We start from the raw sequence: 24,000 nt of genomic DNA, 5'->3' as shown, positions 1-24,000 counted from the left end.
TATTGTTCATTCTGCCTTCCAAAAATCGGAATAGAAAGCAATCAAAAAATGTCATGTGCCCGAAAATGATACCACCAAAAACATCAACTCGTCCCGCAAAAGACAAGCCCTCATATGACTGTCTGTAGAAACATGGAAAAATTATAGCTCTTTTAGTGTGTGTCAGCAGCCAAACATAAAAAAAAAATCTGGTATCGCTATAATCGCACCAACACAAGGAAAAAAGCTGTCTAATCACTTATGCTGCACGAGGAATGGCGTAAAAAATAATTGAAACCAATTCTTCACCTGCTGTTGATTTGTTCATTCTGTAATATCGCAGTAAGGCTTGATGCACATTTATCCTGCTCTCTACGCTGAGTGCTTACACCCAGGTTTCCGTGTAAATCTCTGAAACACGTGATTCAGATGAAACCCCCGGTGGAAAATTCCCTATAATGAGGCAGATGGAGTCAATATGGATTATGTCTAGCCTATGATCCAGCGGTGTCTGGCTTTTTAAGAGTACATAAAAGTGCGGTCCGCCACTGTTTTGTGCAACTCTGAAAAGCCGGATACCGCCGAATAGAAGCCAGACAGAGTCCAGAGTAATTCTGCTGCCTCATTATAGTGAATGGATCCCTAGGGGGTTTCATCTGAATCATGTCATTCGGAGATTTAAATGGAAACCCCGATATAAGTGCTCAGCGTAGAGCGTAGGATAAATGTTATTCCAATTGTGTAAAATGTTCCCAATAAAAGCTTCAACTCAATCCACAAAAAAAGCAAGTCCCCACTCAGGTCTATCATCTGTCAATGGAAATATAGGGGCTTCCACGTTACTGGTAATACAAAAGCTCTGGAAAAGCGCTATGGCTCCTCACCCTCCAAAAGAAATCCAACGAATTCTGCGCTCCTAAATCCAAATGCCCCTATCCCTTCTCAGCTCCAGTGTGCCTAAACCACATGTAGCATCCACATGTTTGACAGGGATATCATCTCTTGAGGGGGGATTCCGCTCTTCTAGCACTTAGGGGCACTGTATATGGAGTCCACAAACTACTCTAGGAAAATTTGCGCTCCAGGAGGCAAATAGCACTCTGTCCCTCCTGAGTCTCGCCGTATGGCTAATCAGTACTGTACAGCCACATCTGCTGAACGTATTTCTACGTTCAGCAGAAATTGTGTGACAAATTTTGGTGCCATTTTTACCCATTTCCAGTGTGAAAATATAAAATCTGGGGCTAAAACAAAGTTTTTGTGGCAAAATGTAATTTTTTTTTTCACTGCCCAATGGTATAAAATTCTCTGACCCACTTGTGGTGTCAATATGATCACTGCAGCCTTAGATGAATTCATTGAGAAGTGTAGTCTGTAAAATGGGGTCCCTTATGGGGGGTTCTGCTGTACTAGCACCTCAAGGGCTCCCCAAGTGGGTCATGGCACCCGCAAACCATAACAGTAAAATCTGTACTATAATATGGCGCTCCTTCCCTTCTGAGCTTTGCTGATTACATGTAGGGTATGGGCACATTCAGGAGAAATTACATAACAAACGGTGAGGTCCATTTTTTCCTATTGTGAGGCACATGTGGTGTCAACATGCTCACTGCACCCCTAAATGAATTCAATGAGGGGTGTAATTTGTAAAATGAGATCACTTATGGGGGTTTCTGCTGTTTTGGCACCTCAGGGGCTCTGCCAATGTGACAAGGCACCCTCAAACCATTCCAGCAAAATCTGAATTCCAATATCGCGCTTCTTCTCTTCTAAGATTTGCAATGTGCCACGAAAGTAGTTTTCGACCCATATGGGGTACTGGCGCATTCAAGAGAAATTTAACAAGAAATTTTGGGGTCCTTTTTCTTCTGTTACCCTTGTGAAAATAAAAATTTGGGCTAAAACAAAATTTTTGTGGGAAAAATGTGATTTTTTATTTTCATGTCTCTACGTTATAAACTTCTGTGAAGCACTTGGGGGTTCAAGATGCTAATCACACATCTAGATACATTCCTTGAGGGGTCTAGTTTCCAAAATGGGGTCACTTGTGGGGGGTTTACACTGTTTAGGTACATCAGGGGCTCTCCAAACGCGACATGTCCGCTCTCGATTCCATCCATTTTTGCATTCAAAAAGTCAAACGCTGCTCCTTCCCCTTCGAGCCTTGCCATGCATCCAAAAAGTGATTTCCACACACATATGGGGAATCAGCGTTCTGAGGAGAAATTTCAGAACACATTTTGGGGTCCATTTTCTCCTGTTACCCTTGTGTAAGTAAAAAAATTGGGACTAAAAGTGATGTGGTTCCTAAAAAATGGATTTGTAAATTTTGTTGTAAAAATGAGAAATTGCTGATCAACCTTTAACCCTTCTAACTTCCTAACAAAAAAAAAATTATGTTTAAAAAATTGTGCTGATGTAAAGTAGACATCTGAGAAATGTTATTTATTAACTATTTTGTGTGATGTAACTCTCTGGTTTAAGGGCATAAGGATTAAAATTTTGAAAATTGTGAAATTTTCTAAATTTTCGCCAAATTTCCGATATTTTCACAAATAAACGCAAGTGATATCGAAGAAATGTTGCCACCATCATTAAGTACAATATATTGCGAAAAAAAAAAAAACAGTCTCAGAATCAGTGCGATCCGCTGAAGCATTCCCAAGTTATTACCTCATAAAGTGACACTTGTCAAATTTCAAAAATGAGGCTCGGTCAATAACCTAAAATGTGGTTCGGTCCTTAGGGGGTTAATAGATAAACAATTTAGAGTTTATTGGGTTCACACAGACATGACTGGAACTGTTTTAAGGAGCTGCCAGACCAGGCAAGTGCATGCTGTTATTTTTTCACAAGAACTATTAGGACCATCAGGGCTCGTGCACACAACCGTATCTGCAGTTCGATGGATCACAGTCGGACTAATGTTATTCAAAGGGGCAGTGCAGATGCACCATTTATTTAACTAACCAAATTTGTGTGAGAAAAAAAAATCACAGCATGCCCTACTTTCCTCCATAAATCAGATACGACTCACCCATTTAAGTCTATGGGTAAGAGAAAAAAATCGGATGTCACAGTAAAGCATACGATTTTTACGAATACATTGCAATTCTGTAACATAGCAAACTGAAAATGGTCTTGTAAATGACTGCAAAAAAATGGATTGTATACGGACTGTGCATGGATGACAAGTGGGAAAAAAATTGTCCTACTTTTGTGGATGAAACTCTGAACGATTTTTTATATGCTTGTGTAAACCTAGCTTTAGACTGTAAGATCAATCACTTGTATGCACAGGCATGCTAGTTATTATTGCGTCAGTTCTGTCTTTTGAGCAAGTGAACAGCACAGTGACCAAAGATATGATCATCTGACCCAGGTTTTTGCTGTTGAATTGCCTCCAACACACATTGACTTCCATGTTAAAAAAAGAATAATGATATATACTTTCTTTTAACTGAACTCTTTGGGATAGAAACGCTTAGTAGTTATTTTGTGGTATATTTGTCAAAACTGGGTATGTATGCTGGGTTCTCACAACCCAAAAGTTTCAAGCTGACTCCGTTGGAGAGCCTGGTCATCTGCAGGCTAGTGACCAGTAGTGATAGTAGTATTCATGTTTAGATCTATTTTTATATTGGAACTGTGTATTGTTTATTTAAATAAAAATTATAATTGATTCCTTTTGATAGGTACTTGAAAAGGTTGTACAAGTAAAAAGGGGTTTTCCCATGAACAAAGTCTTTGAACAATAATAAGTTCCACAGTTGGATGTGTTTAAAAAATAATGTTCCTGTGCTGCGATAATCTTATAAATGTGCCCTTGAAGTATTTTGTAATGGCTGTGTCTGACTGTACAGGGACATGGTCTGATCCAGGGGTTCTCAAACTACGGCCCGCGGGCCACATGCGGACCGCGGAGGACTTTTATCCGGCCCGCCGGGCTGTGAGCAGAGGAGAGCGGTGTCAGCGCCCGCCCTTCCCCCCGCTTTCTCAGAGCCCCGGCAGCCGGATACTTACCTCTCCCCGTGCCTTCGCAGATCCGCTGTCTTCCTGGTCTGCGCTCCCTGTGACGTCTCAGGTCAGAGGGTGCGGTGACGTCTTTCCACCGCGCCCTCCCCTGAGCCGTCACAGGCAGCGCAGAGCGGGAAAACGCTGGAGTCCGGACCTGAGCAGCGGCAGCAGGCAAGGAGGGAGGTGAGTATTGGATTTTTTTAATGCATGGAGGCATGGGACATAATATTAGGGGTGACATCCTGAATGGGGCATTATATGGGGGGTAACATGCTGCATGGGGCATTATATGGGGGGTGACATCCAGCATGGGGCATTATATGGGGGGGTGACATCCTGAATGGGGCATTATATGGGGGGGTTACATGCTGCATGGCGCATTATATGGGGGGTGACATCCAGCATGGGGCATTATATGGGGGGGTGACATCCAGCATGGGGCATTATATGGGGGGGGTGACATCCTGAATGGGGCATTATATGGGGGTGTGTGACATGCTGCATGGGGCATTATAAAGACAGGGGAGTGATATCCTGCATGGGGCATTATATGGGGGGGTGACATGCTGCATGGGACATTATATGGGGGGGTGACATGCTGCATGGGGCATTATATGGGGGGGTGACATGCTGCATGCGGCATTATATGGGGGGGTGACATGCTGCATGGGGCATTATATGGGGGGGGGGTGACATCCTGAATGGGGCATTATAAAGACAGGGGAATGATATCCTGCATGGGTCATTATATGGGGGGGGGGGTGACATCCTGAATGGGGCATTATATGGGGGGGTGACATCCTGAATGGGGCATTATAAAGACAGGGGAGTGATATCTTGCACGGGGCATTATATGGTGGGAGAAAGGGAAATCCTGCATGGGGCATAATAAGGGGGGGAACAGCCTGCATAGGGCATTATAAGGGGGAAACAGCCTGCCTATTGAGGACCTATGCTGCCTATTGGGGACATTTACCTGCCTATTGGGGACATTTACTTGCCTATTGGGGATATTTACCTGCCTATTGGGGACCTATGCTACCTATTTGGGACATTTACCTGCCTATTTGGGACATTTACCTGCCTATTGGGGACCTATGCTGCCTATTGGGGACATTTACCTGCCTACTGAGGACCTATGCTGCCTATTGGGGACATTTACCTGCCTATTGAGGACCTATGCTGCCTATTGGGTACAGTTACCTACCTATTGAAATACCGGTTGATTTAACTTTACTTGTTCTTCATTTTAAATATTGTATTTCTTCCTGTATTGTTTTTTTTTACTACAAAATAAGATATGTGCAGTGCGCATAGTAATTTGTTCATAGTTTTTTTTAAAAACTATATTCCGGCCCTCCAATGGTCTGAGGGACCGTGAACTGGCCCCCTGTTTAAAAAGTTTGAGGACCCCTGGTCTGATCACACCACATCTCCTGGGCAGGGGAAGAAGCAAAAGAGTTTACAGAAATTACAGCACGGGATCACAGCTAACTCTTCCTTTGAGGTAACACATTGCTTACAAACAGAAATGCTTTGCCTCACAAAAAAAATCAGCTGTGATCCGCTGCTGTAATGTCTGAATACTCTTTTGCTTCCTTATCTGTCCAGGAGATGTGGTATGATCAGACCATGTTCCTGCACGGTAAGACACAGACATTACACAGTACACAGCAGGAGCACATTTATAAGATTATCTCAGCACAGGAACATTTTATTTTAACACATCCAATTGTGGAACTTATTTTGATTCCAAAATCTGTTGATCAAAGTGTACTTTCTTCATGGGAAAACCCCTTTAATCCTTTTCGGACGTGGGCCGTACGAATATGTATCTGCACCCTGGGCCTATTGGGCCAGATACGTATTAGTACGCCCTAGCTTTAATGCGGCACCGCGACTTCGGTCATGGTGATCGCCTTTAATTTCCGGCGTCATCTTACCTTAGGGTAGATGGCGTCTTCATCCCGGGGGGTGTCGCCGCCCCCCGCCAACCACGATCGCTGTGATTGGTTGTTCAATTCTGAACAGCCAATCACAGCATTTCTTACTGTTTTGGATAATCAGATTGCCTGAAACAGTGATGTGCAGCCTAGATTGGTGCTCCTAAAAGCACCAATCCTAGGCTGTTGCCTAGCAACGTCAGTCCTGGCCCCAACCCGCTCTGCTTAGTGCGATTGCCGATTCCATAGATCGCACCAATCAGAGCACGACCGTGAGGTGACCGGCTGGTCACGGGGTGGTGATCGGCTTGTGACCTGGCTGTCACCACTCCATGACCCCCAGTGATGGCAGCCCAGGCCCCAGCCAACTCTGATTGGAGCGATCGATGATGACATCGATAGCACCAATCAGAGTGCCTGACCGAGAGGTGACCAGGTGGTGACCGGCCAGTGACCTGACTGTCACTACCTTATCGTCCCCCTTTGACTGCCCTGCATCTCCTTACAGTTGGTGAGGATTTGTACAGGGCGGTCACATGTTTGATCTGCACTGTGCTGGGGCTTGTGGTGCCACAGAAGCCTCTGTGACACCACAAGACCTTTTCTTACCTGCTCCGGTCACTGCTCCTGCTGGGTCTGCTGCTCCGGTCTCCTGTGGCTGCTCGGCTCCTGAAGTAAGCTGCTCCTGCTGCTGATCCTGCTCCAAAGCCTGATCCTGCTGCTGAAAGAAGAACAGAGAAGACTTTGGTAAGTCCATCTCTGATCTCCCCTCATTCACCCCAATCCCACTCCCCCCTCTTTTTACCCCCCTTCCCACCCCACCCCGACGTCTGTGCTTGCTGCTTTCCAGGACTTTTTTTTTAGTCCCTGTCCATCCCCCCCCCACTTTGTAACACCTCTGTGCGTGCATCCAGCAGCAACCGAGCGTTGATCAGTGAGACAAACGACCGATCAGCACTTGCGCTTGCTACTTTACACTTTTTTCCACTAACCTTTTTACTTTTGTAGAGGGCGATCGCGTTGTCCGATTGTGCGCCCTGCTGGGCGTTGCACTGCCACAGAAGCCTGTGACACCACAATCGCCGCTCCTGCTGATGCTACAGAAAACATCTGACAGAAGACATCTGACAGAAGACAACTGTAAGTAGGATTTTCTGATCCCTCCTCATCCACCCCAATACCCCTCTCCCCCTTCCCATCCCTCTTTCTGCCACCAAGTGCAGATCATTACTTGATCAGTACTTGATCGCTCGACATTTGTCAGTTTTTTTTTCGTGCTTCCTGCAGTGGCCGAGCACTGATCAGTGATCGCAGATCACTGATCCACACTCATGCTCTCTGTTTTGCACTCCCCCCTCCTTTGCACCACATCCGAAGTTTTGGGGCCTGGTCCTTCATATGGGGATCCTGAAGAAGCCAGATGTTTGGCAATACTGGAGTGTTGACATTTTGTATAACACTCCAGTGTTCCAAATGGTCATGACCCAAACACGTTTTGAGGCCATCCACATGTTCTTGCATTACTGTGCGAGGTTCCTCTACACAGGTCGTCAAACCAGACTGTGTAGTGGGGTACAACAAGTACTTGGGAGGAGTTGATCTCTCTTATCAAATCCTCCAGCCGTACAGTGCTTTGTGAAAAGCCAAGGTGTGGTACAAGAAGCTGGCTGTGCACATCGTACAGATGGCAATGCACAATGCTTTCTGTAAAGATCTGAGGTTGTGGGTTGTAAGTAATCTCCTAGACAGGCTAATGATGCAACAATATTTTATTGATCACAGCCATGGTAATAAAGCAATTCCCGGTAAATGGCCAAAATACAGTTCTCTCAGTCCTCAAGTTCCCAATCTGGGTTCAGTTGTTCCGCTGGCTTTGTATAAGGCCATACTCACTGTCTCCAAACTTTTGGTTGGCCCACAGATTTCGTATCTCCAGCCAGTATAGTCTGTAGCCACAGTCCATGATCCTCTAGACGGCAGATAAATTAATGAAAGCACAGGTATCCAGTAGCAACAGTCCTTTTAAGAAAGTTTAAATCCAAATTACATAATCCATAATGGTAACATGTTTATCCATCCATCCTTCCAAGTCCATGGTCTTCATCCTCTTCCCTCAATCCTTCCACACAACTCTCTAAAACATGTCTCCACTTTCTTCCACTGGGATCAGTCCCCTCCCAGGTCAGAAGTGATCACACCCTCCCCCTTAAACATTCACTGTTCACTAAAACAATGAAGAATATTCTAGAAGCCTTCATCTGAGACTGCAGGTAAGACCCCCTGTGGTGACAGCTCCACTGTGTCTCAATCTACACTCATCTAATGAGATTATTGGCTGTTGAGACAATGGACTCCTGAGATAAAGATGAGATTAGTGGAATGCTGGACATTTTATAAGTGAATCTTACATACTGACAAGTAAGCAGAACTATATAAAACATAACAAGTAAATCACTAATAATACACAATAATAATATTGACAAAAGTGGTGGTCCGTTGCTGGAAAAGTATCATAGTCTTTAGTAAGTGGGCAGCTCCTCACACTTTCCTTGTATCACAATGTGCAGGCCACATCGTCATACCTTCACTTCCAGGAGGTAGTGATCAAGGCCCTGATATTTGGCAGTGGTGACAGAGCGGGCCCCAGTACTTCCAGAACTGAAGGACCTCGAATCGTACCAGGCCAGGATTTCCCGGGGGAGGTGCCTCACAGCAGAAAAAAAGGTAAGTCACAAAAGAAGTGCCAGTGTGTTACCGAAGGGGAATACACAAGGACACCATTTATCAATGTGACACCTGCCCCGCCGAAGCTGGCCTGTGCATTAAAGAATGCTTCAGAAGGTACCATACTTCCATGCACTACTAAATTAATTTCTGACGTATGACAACCTGACGAACACTACACAACTGACGTAGTGTTCGCCAGGTTGTCCTACGTCAATTGTGTAGTGTTCGTCAGGTTGTCCTACACAACTGATATATGACACTACATTATATAATTCACAAATCAGGTATCAGTTCCAAAAAGGGGGCACTTGTTGGGAATTTCCACTGTTTAGGCACATCAGGGGCTCTGAAAACGTGACATGACGCCCACAGACCATTCCATCAAAGTCTGAATTCCAAAGAGTCACTTCTTTGCTTCCGAGCCCTGACATGCGCCCAAACAGTAGTTTTCTCCAACACATGGGGTATCAGCGTACTCAGGAGAAATTGCACAACATATTTTGAGGTCCACTTTCTCCTGTTACCCTTGTGAAAATAATTTTTTTAACGTTTTTGTGGAAAAAAATGTGTTTTTTTATTTTCATAAGTCAACGTTATAATTTTCTGTGAAGCACCTGGGGGTTCAAGGTGCTCACCACACATCTAGATAAATTCATTGGGGTCTAGTTTCCAAAAAGGGAGTACTTGCTGGGCATTTCCACTGTTTAGGCACATCAGAAAATGTGACATGACGCCCACAGACCATTCCATCAAAGTCTGCATTCCAAAGCGTCACTCCTTCCCTTCTGAGCCCTGCCGTGTGCCCAAACAATGGCTTTCCCCCACATATGGGGTATCATCGTACTCAGGAGAAATTTCACAACAACTTTTGGGGTTCAATTTCTCCTGTTACCCTCGTGAAAATAAAAAATTGCGGCTAAATATCGTTTTTGTGAAAAAAAAAATATATTTTTTTCACAGCTTTATGTTATAAACTTTTGCAAAACACTTGGGGGTTCAATGTGCTCACCACACATCTAAATAAGGGGTCTAGTTTCAAAATGGGGTCACTTGTGGGGGGTTTCCACTGTTTAGGCACATCAGGGGCTCTCCAAATGCAACATGGCGTCCGCTGTCAATTACAGCGAGTTTTGTGTTGAAAATGTCAAAGGGTGCTCCTTCCCTTCCAAGCTCTGCCGTGCGCCCAAACAATGGCTTTCCCACACGTATGGGGTATCAGCGTACACATGAGAAATTACACAACAATTTTTGAGGTTCAATTTCTCCTGCTACCCTTGTGAAAATAAAAAATTGGGGTCTAAATAAAATTTTAGTGAAAAAAAGTTAAATGTTCATTTTTTCCTTTTACGTTCAATTAATTGCTGTGAAGCACGTGAAGGGTTAATAAACTTCTTGAATGTGGTTTTGAGCACCTTGAGGGGTGCAGTTTTTAGAATGGTGTAACTTTGGGGTATTTTCTGTCATATAGACCCCTCAAAGTGACTTCAAATGTGGTGTGGTCTGTAAAAAAAATGGTTTTGTATATTTTTTTGCAAAAATGAGAAATCTCTGGTCAACTTTTAACCCTTATAACTCCTTAACAAAAAAAATTTGGTTTCAAAATTGTGCTGATGTAAAGTAGACATGTGGGAAATGTTATTTAATAACTATTTTGTGTGACATATCTCTCTGATTTAAGGGCATGAAAATTCAAATTTTGAAAATTGCGAAATTTTCAAAATTTTCACCAAATTTCCAATTTTTTCACAAATAAACGTAAGTCATATCAAATACATTTTACCACAATCATAGGGTACAATATGTCACGATAAAACAATCTCAGAATCAGGGGGATCCGTTAAAGCATTCCAGAGTTATTACCTCATAAAGTGACAGTGGTCAAAATTGTAAAAATTGGCCTGGTCATTAACGTGCAAACAGCCTCCGGGGGTAAAGGGGTTAAGAGAAAAGCTTTTTAACTTCTAAAGAAATTAAATAACATAAATTCACTCTCCATTCTAGCACTGTGTCCCCAATGTATTGTTTACATTGGCTGCATAAATTATAGCCCATATACTCCGTAAGAACAGTTTATAACAAATAAAAGTATACAGATGATAGTTCCATAGTCATAATAGCCTACACAGCAAGTACAGTCCTTTTAACACTACATTTTGGCCCTACAATTGTGTTCATGATGGGAAAATCATTTGGCATATAAACAAAGCGTGTCCTTTTGGACACTCAATATTTTGGGGTATAGAATAGAATTTCTTTTACAATGGGAACCTGTGGGTGATACTGTATATCACACTGTATGCCTTTAGATTTGAATACAGTACACCACTTCACCAAAGATCTACGTCACGGGCGTATGACTGATGAATGAACCTAATTGATTTTGCTTTGGAGCACAATATAATACAATTCTCCTTTGCACACTACAATATGTGCTAGAATGCACACATTTATGTGCATTAAGCCTAAAATCGAACAGGTAATATCTCCATGTAACTGTTTGGTGGGCCGCTAAAATAAATTCCACTGTTGGACCTTATTTACCCCTGTCCGACACTGACACCTCAATGTGCTGACAGACTGCATTGCTTTGATTAAATGGATTTGAGATGGGTTTTTTTTCTGCAGAGTGGATGGTGACTTCAGGGGGAGGGGAAGAAGTTGTTCATAAGTGGAGAAAGATGCAAATTTCTACAAAAAGTTATATTATAAAGTGACATTTTCTCCTTTACTATGGATTTATTATTGAAAGTCTGTTGAAATGACAGTCACCATTTAATACTTTAACAGTAGCTTTTAGTTAGAAAGATGTATACCAATCTTTTCAGTTACCTAGTGTATAGTATATTTTCTCATTAGCCTAATCTTACCTCTTGTACAAGATGCCATGTGAGACCATGGTTGGTTGAGTACTCCAACTTCACTTGATTGTCCATATGTGGTGTGAACTGCTCACCACACCCCATTACCAAGTTAAACTGTATCATATAAGATGCTCCAATCTGCATGGACTGTGTCTCCACATAACGTGTACTGGTAGATTGTTTAGAGTCTCCTGTAAAACTTTTAGAAACAACACAAAAGTTATTTAATATTTTTACTCAACTTCTTCAAAAGTCTGTAAAGGATAAAATACTAACTTTTTTTTTTATTAATTTGCAATTGCATAACATTTTATGACATAGGATGCCACCAAAAATGACAATCTCATATGTACTCATGTACAAAAATGGTGGCAACGGGTGCCTACAATAGAGCCTTGGCTGACATGGAAACCTATTAGCACCCTGCGATCATGTTGTGGGGGAGGTTGTGGATAAGCACTCAAACATTAGTGTATACACATCACATATACACATCAAACCATTAAAATGGCAATGACAAAGATTGACAGCAGCTTCTAAATGGCTAAAAAGCAGTGATTGAAGCTAGCGTTGGTCGTTAATAGTAGAAGCAGGTGCCAGATGTATAACACAGCTGACATCTGTTGTGTATGAAGCAGGCTAAGCTATTGAACTGTCTTCAAAAACCTGCACCCGACGTAGGACATGTACATTCTTCATTCTTCATTTTAGTGGATTAAAATAAAGTTTTCAACAAATACATAGGAATAGGATGTTAATTTGTCCATTTGACTGTATATACGATAGAGTAATATAATTAAGTAAAGCACAAAGCAACGCATTTTTCTTTATTCCATTTTGATATGTTGATCAAAAAAATGTATACACTGTGGTGCAAGTCATGTTGATTCACGTTAACGAGACTATAGAAGCAGCATTATTCACTTTAACAAGGACAAGGGAAGTTCTCACTGCTCATTATCACTGCTAGAGCACATTCTCTGCAGAATGCACAGCCGACCTCCTTCAGATGATCACAAAGTGGAATCAGATTGCTGTAATGTGCTAGGCGATAAAACTGAACCGTTGCTGCTTTCGAATCCCATGGGTATACAACTATTATTTTGGTTTCCTAAGGTGTGCTGCAAATAGCGCTGATTATACTTCCGATAAATCAATATGCATTATAATGAAATAATTGAATGGTCTTGAATATTTTTTATATACAGCAGAAAGTTTGATTGTTTGAATAGTAATTCTGTAATTGTGACAAGATGATTGTAACTGTATGTTTTCTTTATTGAATTTCTTTAATGTACTAATTACATCTCACAGAGGACTTCAACTGTTCATCAATTATTAAACTACAGGTAATTTTTCAATATGAGTCTCAGTTCCACTCACTTTTACAAAATTTTTTTTTTTTTGCTGTCAGCAAATGAGCAGATTTATTGTTCATTTTCAGAGGAAGATAATAGTTTATGTGTGATGTTTACACAAATGCATGACCTTTTAGAATTGAGAATTCTAACTGAATAATGAATCATATATTTGTGTAATCGGGTTCTTATTCAATTACTGCAAGCAGAGATTCCAGAAATACAAATTATACTAAATTATAAAACTGTAAAACTTTTCAATATATGAATAGTAAGTTTTATTTACCATAATTTGTGAATTATTATAGGTCAATGAGAGCTGAAGTAAATATTAGATAAAAAACATTTAAAGAGTTGTTTATTTTTTTTCTACATGCTAATTTATGATTTCTTCAAGTGTACATGATGGTACATGGAGGGATTACCTGTGTCTAAACACATTTAGGGCCAGCCTTAGACAAGTGGCATCCGTATGGTTGCAAAGGGGACATCACCACTCATTATTTAAAGTGAATCAAACAGCTGATTCAGGCTGTCTGAACCCCTGGCAGCATGAATCACACACTGCCTTTGCCACTTCAGTCAGGTATTTTTTACTCTTAAATGCTGCGGAATTTCCGAAACATATATTTAAAAGTCGGCAGGGGAATATTCCGCTCAGGTGACTAGTCCAAGAGGCCAGACCCAGGCCATTTATCCTTACCCACTCCCCTTTAAGTGACAGGTTTCTCACTTTACACACATACAGGGATAGTCTTGTCGCTCAAAGGGAGTGGGTTGGGAGAAGAAGCTGGGGACCAGCTTCTTCTTATAAATACAGTGTATTTATACTATCATCAAAACTAATGCTTGTTCCCATAATCATAAAAGTCTGAATCCTTTTCTGACCCACCACTTTTTCCTGTCCAATAACAACAGAAGCCTGTGAAAGGAACATTTCTATGGCATCCATGTGGATTTATAGCATGTGTTTGCATTATACTGAACTCTGGTCCAAGTGCATATCTGGTGTTAACTGATAACCAGTGAACAAAGAACATTGAATAATAATGACAATTATGTCGTGAAAAATACTTTCAAAGTTCCTTCAATAAAATTCTCACCATAGGGTCCAGTCATGTCCGCAATATGGCTGAACATTACCCAAATAAAACCCAAGAGACTGAGTAACATCCACTAGATTGGCAAAGTCTAGGCTAATGCTGTTGAATAACACTGATGTCATGATGATCTCATCAATAGCCCAGACATCTTCTCCTTGTCCAGAGTGGTAAGGCTGCCACCACCTAAATTGAATTCCAAACTTCTTAGCTTCTTCAGGTAGCTCCACAGATATAATCCTGAAGTTAAAGCAAATTGTAAAAAAGAAAAATTAAATCACTGTATTTTACACATACATAATTAAAAGGGTATTCCCCTTATGTTGGTCTCACCAATGAGGCACTGTCAAATGTTGCTGTCAGCGAAGAGATGGTTGGAATTCCCATGCAAATGACAGTGATGTGTTGTTGCCCTATTCTCAAGATAGATTTGGGTCCCATTGGTGAGACCAGCATGTACTGTACATTTATGGCATATCCCGTGGATGTTAATACTCCTTTAAACATATTTTATCCATTGATCATAAGACAGGAAAGAAAAGGCTGAAGGTCAGAAATTATTGGCGCAATTTAAGACATACAGTACTGTGCAAAAGTATTTGCAGGTGTAGAAAAAATGTTGCAAAGTAAGAATGCATTAAAAATAAACTACTAACACTTCTATTTTTTATCAATTAACAAAGTGAATGAACAAAAGAGAAATCTAAGCAAATCAAACTTTGGTAAGACCACCCTTTGCCTTCAAAACAGAATTAATCAATCATCAGTTCTGCTAGGTACACTTGCACCCAATTTTTGAAGGAATTGAGTATGGAGGTTGTTCCAAACATGTTGGAGAAATAACCAAAGATCTCGTGTGGATGTAGGCTTGTGCAAATCCTTCTGTTTTTATGTAATTCCATTATTATATTATTCATACTGAAGATCGTTGCTGATGACAATGTTTGATATTGTTGTCCTCTTGCTGAATAAATTTGAAGCCAATCAGACGCCGCCCTGACACTATTGCATAGTGGATAAGTAGCTGCCTGTATTTCTCAGCATTGAGGATACCATTAATCCTGACCAAATCCCCAACTCCATTTGCTGAAGTGCAGACTCCAAACTTGCAAGGAACATTCACCATGCTTCACTCCTGCCTGTAGACACTCATCGTTGTATCACTCTCCAGCCTTTCAGTGAACAAACTGTCTTCTGTTACAGTCAAATATTTAAAATTTTGTCTCATCAGTTCAGAGCACCTGCTGCCATTTTCCTACAACCCAGATACTATGTTTTCGTGCATAGTTGGCTTGATGCTAAAAGTATGGATTTGGCCAAAATCATTGAATGAAGACCACTTCTAGCCATACTTCTATGACTGGTAGATGAGTCTAGCTGGGTCACACAGGTTGCTGCCAGTTCTGAGCTGATGGCACTGCTGGATATGTTCAAATTTTGAAGGAAAGTAAGCATTAAGTTTCTTTCATTTGCTGCACTATGTTTCTTTGGCTGGCCACTGCGTCTATGCTCCTCAACGTTGCCCATTTCTTGGTGTTCACAATGCTGAGAAATACAGGCAGATACTTATCCATCATGCAATACCATCAGAGAGTCATCTGATTGATGCCAAATTTATTTGACAGTAGGAAGACAAGTCAAAACATACAGCCAATATCATTAAGAACTATCTGCAGCATAAAGAACAAGGAATCCTGGAAGTGATGATATGGCCCCCACAAAGTCCTGATCAAAACATCGTGTCTGTCTGGATTACATGAAGAGACCAAAGGGTTTGGTGAAGCGTACATGCACAGAAAATCTTTGGTTAGTTCTCAAAGATGTTTGGCACAACATTTGTGTCATGTACCTTTAAAAACTGGGTGCAAGTGTACCTAGAAGAGTTGATGCTTTGAATGCAAAGTGTAGTCACATCAAATATAGATTTGATTTAGATTCATTTTTTGTTCATTCACTTTGCATTTTGCTAATTGATAAACATATAATATTAGGATATGTGCACACGATGCAGAAATGAAGCAGAAAATTTCTGCATCATTTCTGCATCTCCCTGGCAGAAAAAAACACATCCGGATTGTACGTGCGTTTTTCCTGCGGAATACATGCGGATTCACATGCGTTTCCGCATGCGGATTGACAAGTGCTTTCCAGGCGATCCGCAGCATAAACGCTTGAAAAACGCTAGGTAATCCGCACCCCATGGTCCCCAAGGGGATTCCGCATGTTCTATGCACATGCTGCGGATTTTTCCGCAGCGTTTATGCTGCGTACAAAAATCCGCAGCATGTCATTTAATTTTGCGGAAGTGCAGCGGAACTCCCGCCATTGATTTGCATTGAGACGCACAGAAACCGCGACTGTACATTTTTACAAGCGGCTTCTATGCGTTTCTATGTGCGGATGGTACTCAGTTCTGGAGGAGAGGAGACTCTCATCCAGACCTGGGTACCATTGTACCTGTAAAAAAAGAATAAAATAACAAATAAAGTTTATACTCACCTGTCCGGCGTCTTCTCTCTGAATGCCAGCAGCGCTGAAGGACCTTCAGTGACGTCACAGTCATGTGACCGCAGGCCCTTCACTGCTCTGTCTCGCGATATGCAGGCAGCCGGGAACCAGCCAGGAAGCAGCGCTGCAGCCATGCCGGGGCCTCGGGGGTGAGTATAGCTTTATTTGTTTTAATTTTTACGGTTCACACTGTATAAATCCATGCTGTTTGCATGGATTTATACAGTGTGACCTAGTTGTCAAGCACTTTCCAAGTGATGCTATCGCCTGGAAAGTGCTTGTCAATCTGCATGCGGAAACGCATGTGAACCCGCATGTATTCTGCAGGAAAAACGCATGCACAATCTGCATGCGTTTTTTTCTGCCAGGGAGATGCAGAAATGCTGCAGAAATTTTCTGCTTCATTTCTGCATCGTGGGCACATAGCCTTAGCATCACTTGGAAAGTGCTTGACAACTAGGTCACACTATATAAATCCATGCAAACAGCATGGATTTATATACAGTCATGGCCAAAAGTTTTGAGAATGACACCAAAATTATATTTTCACATGATCTGCTGGCCTCTGGTTTTTATTAGTGTTTGTCTGATGTTTATATCACATACAGAAATATAATTGCAATCATATTATGAGTACCAATAGGTTATATTGACAGTTAGAATGAGTTAATGCAGCAAGTCAATATTTGCAGTGTTGCCCCTTCTTCTTCAAGACCTCTGTAATTCTCCCTGGCATGCTCTCAATCAACTTTTGGACCAAATCCTGAGTGATAGCAGTCCATTCTTGCATAATCAATGCTTGCATTTTGCTAGAATTTGTTGGTCTTTGTTTGTCCACCCGTCTCTTGATGATTGACCACAAGTTCTCAATGGGATTAAGATCTGGGGAGTTTCCAGGCCATGGACCCAAAATCTCTATGTTTTGTTCCATGAGCCATTTAGTTATCACCTTTGCTTTATGGCAAGGTGCTCCATCATGCTGGAAAAGGCATTGTTGGGCGCCAAATTGCTCTTGGACGGTTGGGAGAAGTTGCTCTTGGAGGACATTCTGGTACCATTCTTTATTCATGCCTGTGTTTTTAGGCAAGACTGTGAGTGAGCCGATTCCCTTGGCTGAGAAGCAACCCCACACATGAATGGTTTCAGGATGCTTTACAGTTGGCATGAGACAAGACTGGTGGTAGCGCTCACCTCTTCTTCTCCGAATAAGCTGTTTTCCAGATGTCCCAAACAATCGAAAAGGGGATTCATCAGAGAAAATGACTTTGCCCCAGTCTTCAGCAGTCCACTCCCTGTACCTTTTGCAGAATATCAGTCGGTCCCTGATGTTTTTTCTGGAGAGAAGTGGCTTCTTTGCTGCCCTCCTTGAAACCAGCCCTTGCTCAAAGAGTCTCCGCCTCACAGTGCGTGCAGAAGCACTCACACCAGCCTGCTGCCATTCCTGAGCAAGCTCGGCACTGCTGGTAGTCCGATCCCGCAGCTGAAACAGTTTTAAGATACGGTCCTGGAGCTTGCTGGTCTTTCTTGGGCGCCCTGGAGCCTTTTTGACAACAATGGAAGCTCTCTCCTTGAAGTTCTTGATGATGCGATAGATTGTTGACTGAGGTGCAATCTTTGTAGCTGCGATACTCTTCCCTGTTAGGCCATTTTTGTGCAGTGCAATGATGGCTGCACGTGTTTCTTTAGAGATAACCATGGTTAACTGAAGAGAAACAATGATACCAAGAACCAGCCTCCTTTTAAAGTGTCCAGTGATGTCATTCTTACTTAATCATGACTGATTGATCGCCAGCCCTGTCCTCATCAACACCCACACCTGTGTTAATGGATCAATCACTAAAACGATGTTAGCTGCTCCTTTTAAGGCAGGACTGCAATGATGTTGAAATGTGTTTTGGGGGTTAAAGTTCATTTTCTGGGCAAATATTGACTTTGCAAGTGCAGTAATTGCGGTTAAGCTGATCACTCTGACATTCAGGAGTATATGCAAATTGCCATTGCAAAAAATGAAGCAGTAAACTTTGGAAAAATTACTATTTGTCTCATTCTCAATACTTTTGGCCATGACTGTAGTGTGATCGTAAGAATGTTTAAAAATAAAAAAATAAAGCTATACTTACCCTCTGATGCCCCGGTGTGTGCTGCTGCATTCGTTCCTGGCATGTTCCTGGCTGCCGGGATATTGCGAAACACTGCGCTGAAGGGCCTGCGGTCACATGACTGTGACGTCACCGAAGGTCCTTCAGTCTTGCACGTGAGCAGAGGGAAGGAGACCGGGGGCCGTCAGAAGGTGAATATATCTTTATTTTTTATTTTATTCTTGTTTTACAGCTTTTTAAATGGTACCTGGGTGTGGAGGAGAGTCTCATCTTCTCCACACCCGGGTACCATCCGCACATTAGAACGCGCCAATAGCGCAAGTACAAATGCAGTCTTGCGGAATTGGCGCGTTCTAATGCAAGTCAATGGCAGCGAAAACGCCGCGCTTACGCAAAATTAATTGACATGCTGCGGATTTTTGAGCGCAGCGTTTACGCTGCGGAAAAATCCGCATCATGGGCACAGCACATGCGGATTTCAATTGGGGAACATTGCTGCCCTTCTACCATGCGTTTTTAATGCGTTTCCGCGGCGTTTACGCAGCTGCAAAAATGCTGCGGAAACGCATTAAAAACGCATTGTGTGAACTCAGCCTTAACATTTCTATTTGTAAAAGCATTCTTACTTTGCAGCATTTTTTCCACACGTGCCTGAAACTTTTGCACAGTACTTAGCATTTAGATGGTTTTACTTCTTGTTTACCTTGATTTTGCTTGTGGTTATTATATATTGGATGTCATTGATTATCTGTTCTGTTTATGAATGGAAACCTGACGCATTAAACAACATACAAGAAGATCTACTAAGCCTTGGTCTAAACATGGAGGTGCACAGAAGTCCTAATAAACCACAGGACCAAAACAACAGCTGTCTGCAGCTAAAAGAAGATCCGTTTATGCACAGATATGATAGAAAGATATTTATTGTAAATTATTCAAGTTTCAGGGTCTGACCATCCCCTTCTTCAGGATAAATGTAAAATTACATAGCAATAAAAGCCCATTAAACATTGCTGACATCATCACATGAGTGTCAACAATTAATTAGCAGAAAACAATAAATATCAAAACAAATATATAAAATAAGCAGCAGACATGAAAATTAGATCATAGTGTTAAAAATATATACAACCCCTGGCAAAAATTATGGAATCACCGGGCTCGGAGGATGTTCATTCAGTTGTTAATGTTGTTGAAAAAAAGCAGATCACAGACATGGCACAAAACTAAAGTCATTTTAAATGGCAACTTTAGGGCTTTAAGAAACACTAAAATAAATCAAGATAAAAAATGTGGTACTCAGTAAGGGTAATTTTTTTCAGACCAAGCAGAGGGAAAAAATTATGGAATCACTCAATTCTGAGGAAAAAATTCTGGAATCATGAAAAACAAACACACAAAAGAACACTCCAATACATCACTAGTATTTTGTTGCACCACCTCTGGCTTTAATATCAGCTTGCAGTCTCTGAAGCATGGACTTAATGAGTGACAAACAGTACTCTTCATCAATCTGGCTCCAACTTTCTCTGATTGCTGTTGCAAGATCAGCTTTGCAGGTTGGAGCCGCTATTACAATCATTTCTCTCTCTTCTGACATGATATACAGTGGGGGAAATAAGTATTTGATCCCTTGCTGTTTTTGTAAGTTTGCCCACTGACAAAGACATGAACAGTCTATAATTTTAAGGGTAGGTTAATTTTAACATTGAGAGATTGAATATCTAAAAAAAAAATCAAGAAAATCACATTGTATAAATTTGATAATTTTTTTTGCATTTTGCAGTGAGAAATAAGTATTTGATCACTCTGGCAAACAACACTTAATACTTGATGGCAAAACCCTTGTTGGCAAGCACGGCAGTCAGACGTTTTTTGTAGTTGATGATGAAGTTTGCGCACATGTCAGGAGGAATTTTGGTCCACTCCTCTTTGCAGATCATCTCTAAATCATTAAGATTTTGAGGCTGTCGCTTGGAAACTCAGAGCTTCAACTCCCTCCATAAGTTTTCTATGGGATTAAGGTCTGGAGACTGGCTAGGCCACTCCATGACCTTACTGTGCTTCTTTTTGAGCCACTCCTTTGTTGCCTTGGCTGTATGTTTTGGGTCATTGTCTTGTTGGAAGACCCAGCCATGACCCATCTTCAATGCTCTTACTGAGGGAAGGAGGTTATTGGCCAAAATCTCGCGATACATGACCCCATCCATCTTTCCTTCAGTACGGCGCAGTCGTCATGTCCCCTTTGCAGAAAAGCACCCCCAAAGTATAATGTTTCCCCCACCATGCTTCACGGTTGCGACAATGTTCTTAGGGTTGTACTCATCCTTCTTCTTCCTCCAAACACATCGAGTTGAGTTAACGCCAAAGAGCTCAATTTTTGTCTCATCTGACCACAGCACCTTCTCACAATAACTCACAGAATCATCCAGGTGTTCATTGGCAAACTTCAGACGGGCCTGCACATGTGCCTTCTTGAGCAGGGGGACCTTGCGGGCACTGCAGGATTTTAAACCTTTAAGGCTTAATGTGTTACCAATGGTTTTCTTGGTGACTATGGTCCCAGCTGCCTTGAGATCATTAACAAGTTCCCCCGTGTAGTTTTAGGCTGATCTCTCACCTTCCTCATGATCAAGGATACCCCATGAGGTGAGATTTTGCATGGTGCCCCAGATCAATGTCGATTGGCAGTCATTTGTATTTCTTCCATTTTCTAACTATTGCACCAACAGTTGTCTCCTTCTCACCCAGCGTCTTACTTATTGTTTTGTAGCCCACTCCAGCTTTGTGCAGGTCTATGATCTTGTCCCTCACATCCTTAGAAAGCTCTTTGGTCTTGCCCATGTTGTAGCGGTTAGAGTCTGATTGATTAATTGAGTCTGTGGACAGGAGTCTTTTATACAGGTGACTATGTAAAACAGCTGTCTTTAATGCAGGTAACGAATTGATTAGGAGCGTCTAACTGGTCTGTAGGAGCCAGAACTCATAATGGTTTGTAGGGGATCAAATACTTATTTCTCACTGCAAAATGCAAAAAAATTATCTAATTTATACAATGTAATTTTCTTGTTTTGTTTTGGATATTCTATCTCTCAATGTTAAAATTAACCTACCCTTAAAATTATAAACTGTTCATGTCTTTGTCAGTGGGCAAACGTACAAAAACAGCAAGGGATCAAATACTTATTTCCCCCACTGTACATGTCAAAGGAGAAATGATGCTCTCCGAGCCCCCCAGTACCTTCGCCATCCCCTGGCCCTCCTGATCTGTCCCCTGGGCCTTCCTCCTCCGTCCTCAAGCCCTCTGCATCATCTTCTAAAAAAAAAAAAAAAAAAAAAAGAAAGACGGGCGCATGCACAGTGTGCCCGCCGAGATCTGCCGGCTGGTATCGACAACAGCAGATAATTTTTTCTATTGGTTCCTTTTGATCACTGTGATATCACAGTGATCAAAAGCCAATAATTAGTTAATCAAATCCCCCTTTGTCATACTCATAGTCATATAAAAATTATAAAATATATATTTTTTTATTCTTTGCAGTTAGGTTATGGATTAGGATTTGCTTTGGGTTGTGTTAGGGTTAGGCTTAGTGTGGTGTTAGGGTAGGGTTAGGTCAGGATTATGTTAGGGGTAGTGTTAGGGTTGTAATAGGGTTAGGTTTAGGATTGGGGTTAGGGTTGTGTTAGGCTTAGGGTTGTGTTAGGCTTAGGGTTGTGTTAGGCTTAGGTGTAGGGTTAGGGTTGTATTAGGGTTGGGCTCGGGGTTGGAGTTAGGGTTGGGGTTAGGATTGGGTTTTCTTTAAAAGTGAAAAAAATGATGACGCTTTAGCAACTAGTGTTGAGCACAAGTGCTCGCTACTCAAGTTTGAATCGTGCTCAGGAATGCACCGCGGGTTCTCAAGTGAGATGCTCAAGTCCCCGCCCCACATGTTTCGTGGCTGTTAAGACACCCAAAAAAAAACATGCGGGTATTGCCTGCCATACATAGGCAATCCCCACATGTTTTTTTTGGCTATCTAACAGCTGCGAAACATGCAAGGTAGAGATGTGAGCATGTTACTCGGGCGCTACTCGAGGAGCTACCGCTTGCGCTCAACAGTAATGACACTGTAGTTAATATGACGACCTAATGTTATAAAATGTGCAGTACCTTTAGGTTCAAAATCCTCATTATACTCCTGGATAAAATCCTTGAGGGGTGTAGTTTTCAAAATGTGGTCAGTTGTGGGGGGTTTCTGCTGTTAGGCACCTTAGGGGCCCTGCAAATTGGACATGGTGCCCGCCATCTCTTTCTGTCAAATTCGTGTTCCAAAATTCAAATATTGCTCCTTCCACTCTGCCATTTGTCAAACAGAACTTTTTGACTGCCTGTGGGGTATTGCTGCACTCATAAGAAAATGGGTATCAAACTGTGTGGTCTACTTTCTGAGTTACCTCTTGCAAAAGTGAGAAATTTGGGGCCAAAGCAACATTTTTATGAAAAATAATTAACTTTTTCAATATGATAACCTAATGTTATCAAATTCTGTGTCGTTCCTGTGAATTCAAAATGCTTAATATTCCCCTGGATAAAATTATTGAGGGGTGTAGTTTCCAAAATGGGGTCACTTGTGTTTTTTTTTCACTGTTTAGGCACATCAGGGCCTCTACAAACCCGACATGGTGTCTGCTCTCGATTCTTGCTAATTTTGCGCTCAAAAAAGTCAAAAGGTGCTCCTTCCCTTCCAAGCCGTGCCGTGTGCCCAAACAGTGTTTTTCCCCACATATTGACATCCTCAGGAGAAATTGAACAACACATTTTGTGGTCCATTTTCTCTGGTTACCGTTGCGAAAATAAAAAAAATTGGGTCTGAAGTAAAATTTTTGTGAAAAGAAGTTAAATGTTAATTTTTTCCTTCCACGTTGCTTCAGTTCCTGTGAAGCATGTGAAGGGTTAATAAACTTCTAGAATGTTGATTGCAGCACTTTGAGGGGTGCAGTTTTTAGAATGGTGTCACTTTGGGGTATTTTCTGTCATATTGACCCCTTAAAGTCACTTCAAATATGATGGTTTTGTAAATTTTGCTGGAAAAATGAGAAATTGCTGTTCAAATTTTAACCCTTATAATTTCCTAACAAAAATTTTTTTTTCAAAAATTGTGCTGACGTAAAGTAGACATGAGGAAAATGTTATTTATTAACTATTTTGTGCAACATAACTCTTTGATTTAAGGGCATAAGAATTCAAAGTTTGAAAATTGCAAAATGTTTTAATTTTTTACCAAATTTACCAATTTTTTCACAAATAAATGCAAGTCATATTGCAGAAATTTTGCCACTATCATGAAGAATAATACGTCATGAAAAAACAATCTCAGAATCAGTGGGATCTGTTGAAGCGTTCCAAAGTTATTATCTCATAAAATGAC

At 41.5% G+C, this 24,000-nt stretch overlaps 1 protein-coding gene across 6 annotated transcripts in view; it reads right to left on the bottom strand.

The window, feature by feature from the left end:
* Window positions 1-24,000, bottom strand: part of RELN (reelin) — an 895,263-nt gene that overhangs the window by 285,049 nt on the left and 586,214 nt on the right. For all 6 annotated transcript variants that reach the window (XM_073652257.1, XM_073652259.1, XM_073652258.1 and 3 more), the window contains exons 20-21: window positions 13,989-14,225; window positions 11,534-11,726 (exon numbers count right to left, since the gene is read on the bottom strand). In XM_073652257.1, coding sequence (XP_073508358.1) covers window positions 11,534-11,726; window positions 13,989-14,225 — 430 coding nt within the window. The remainder of the gene's footprint in view (window positions 1-11,533; window positions 11,727-13,988; window positions 14,226-24,000) is intronic.

Source organism: Phyllobates terribilis, unplaced genomic scaffold (assembly GCF_046119375.1).
Source record: "Phyllobates terribilis strain yellow unplaced genomic scaffold, ASM4611937v1 Scaffold_11__3_contigs__length_659146591, whole genome shotgun sequence".
Classification (NCBI taxonomy): Eukaryota; Metazoa; Chordata; class Amphibia; order Anura; family Dendrobatidae; genus Phyllobates; species Phyllobates terribilis.
This window is presented reverse-complemented; position numbering and strand designations above follow the sequence as displayed.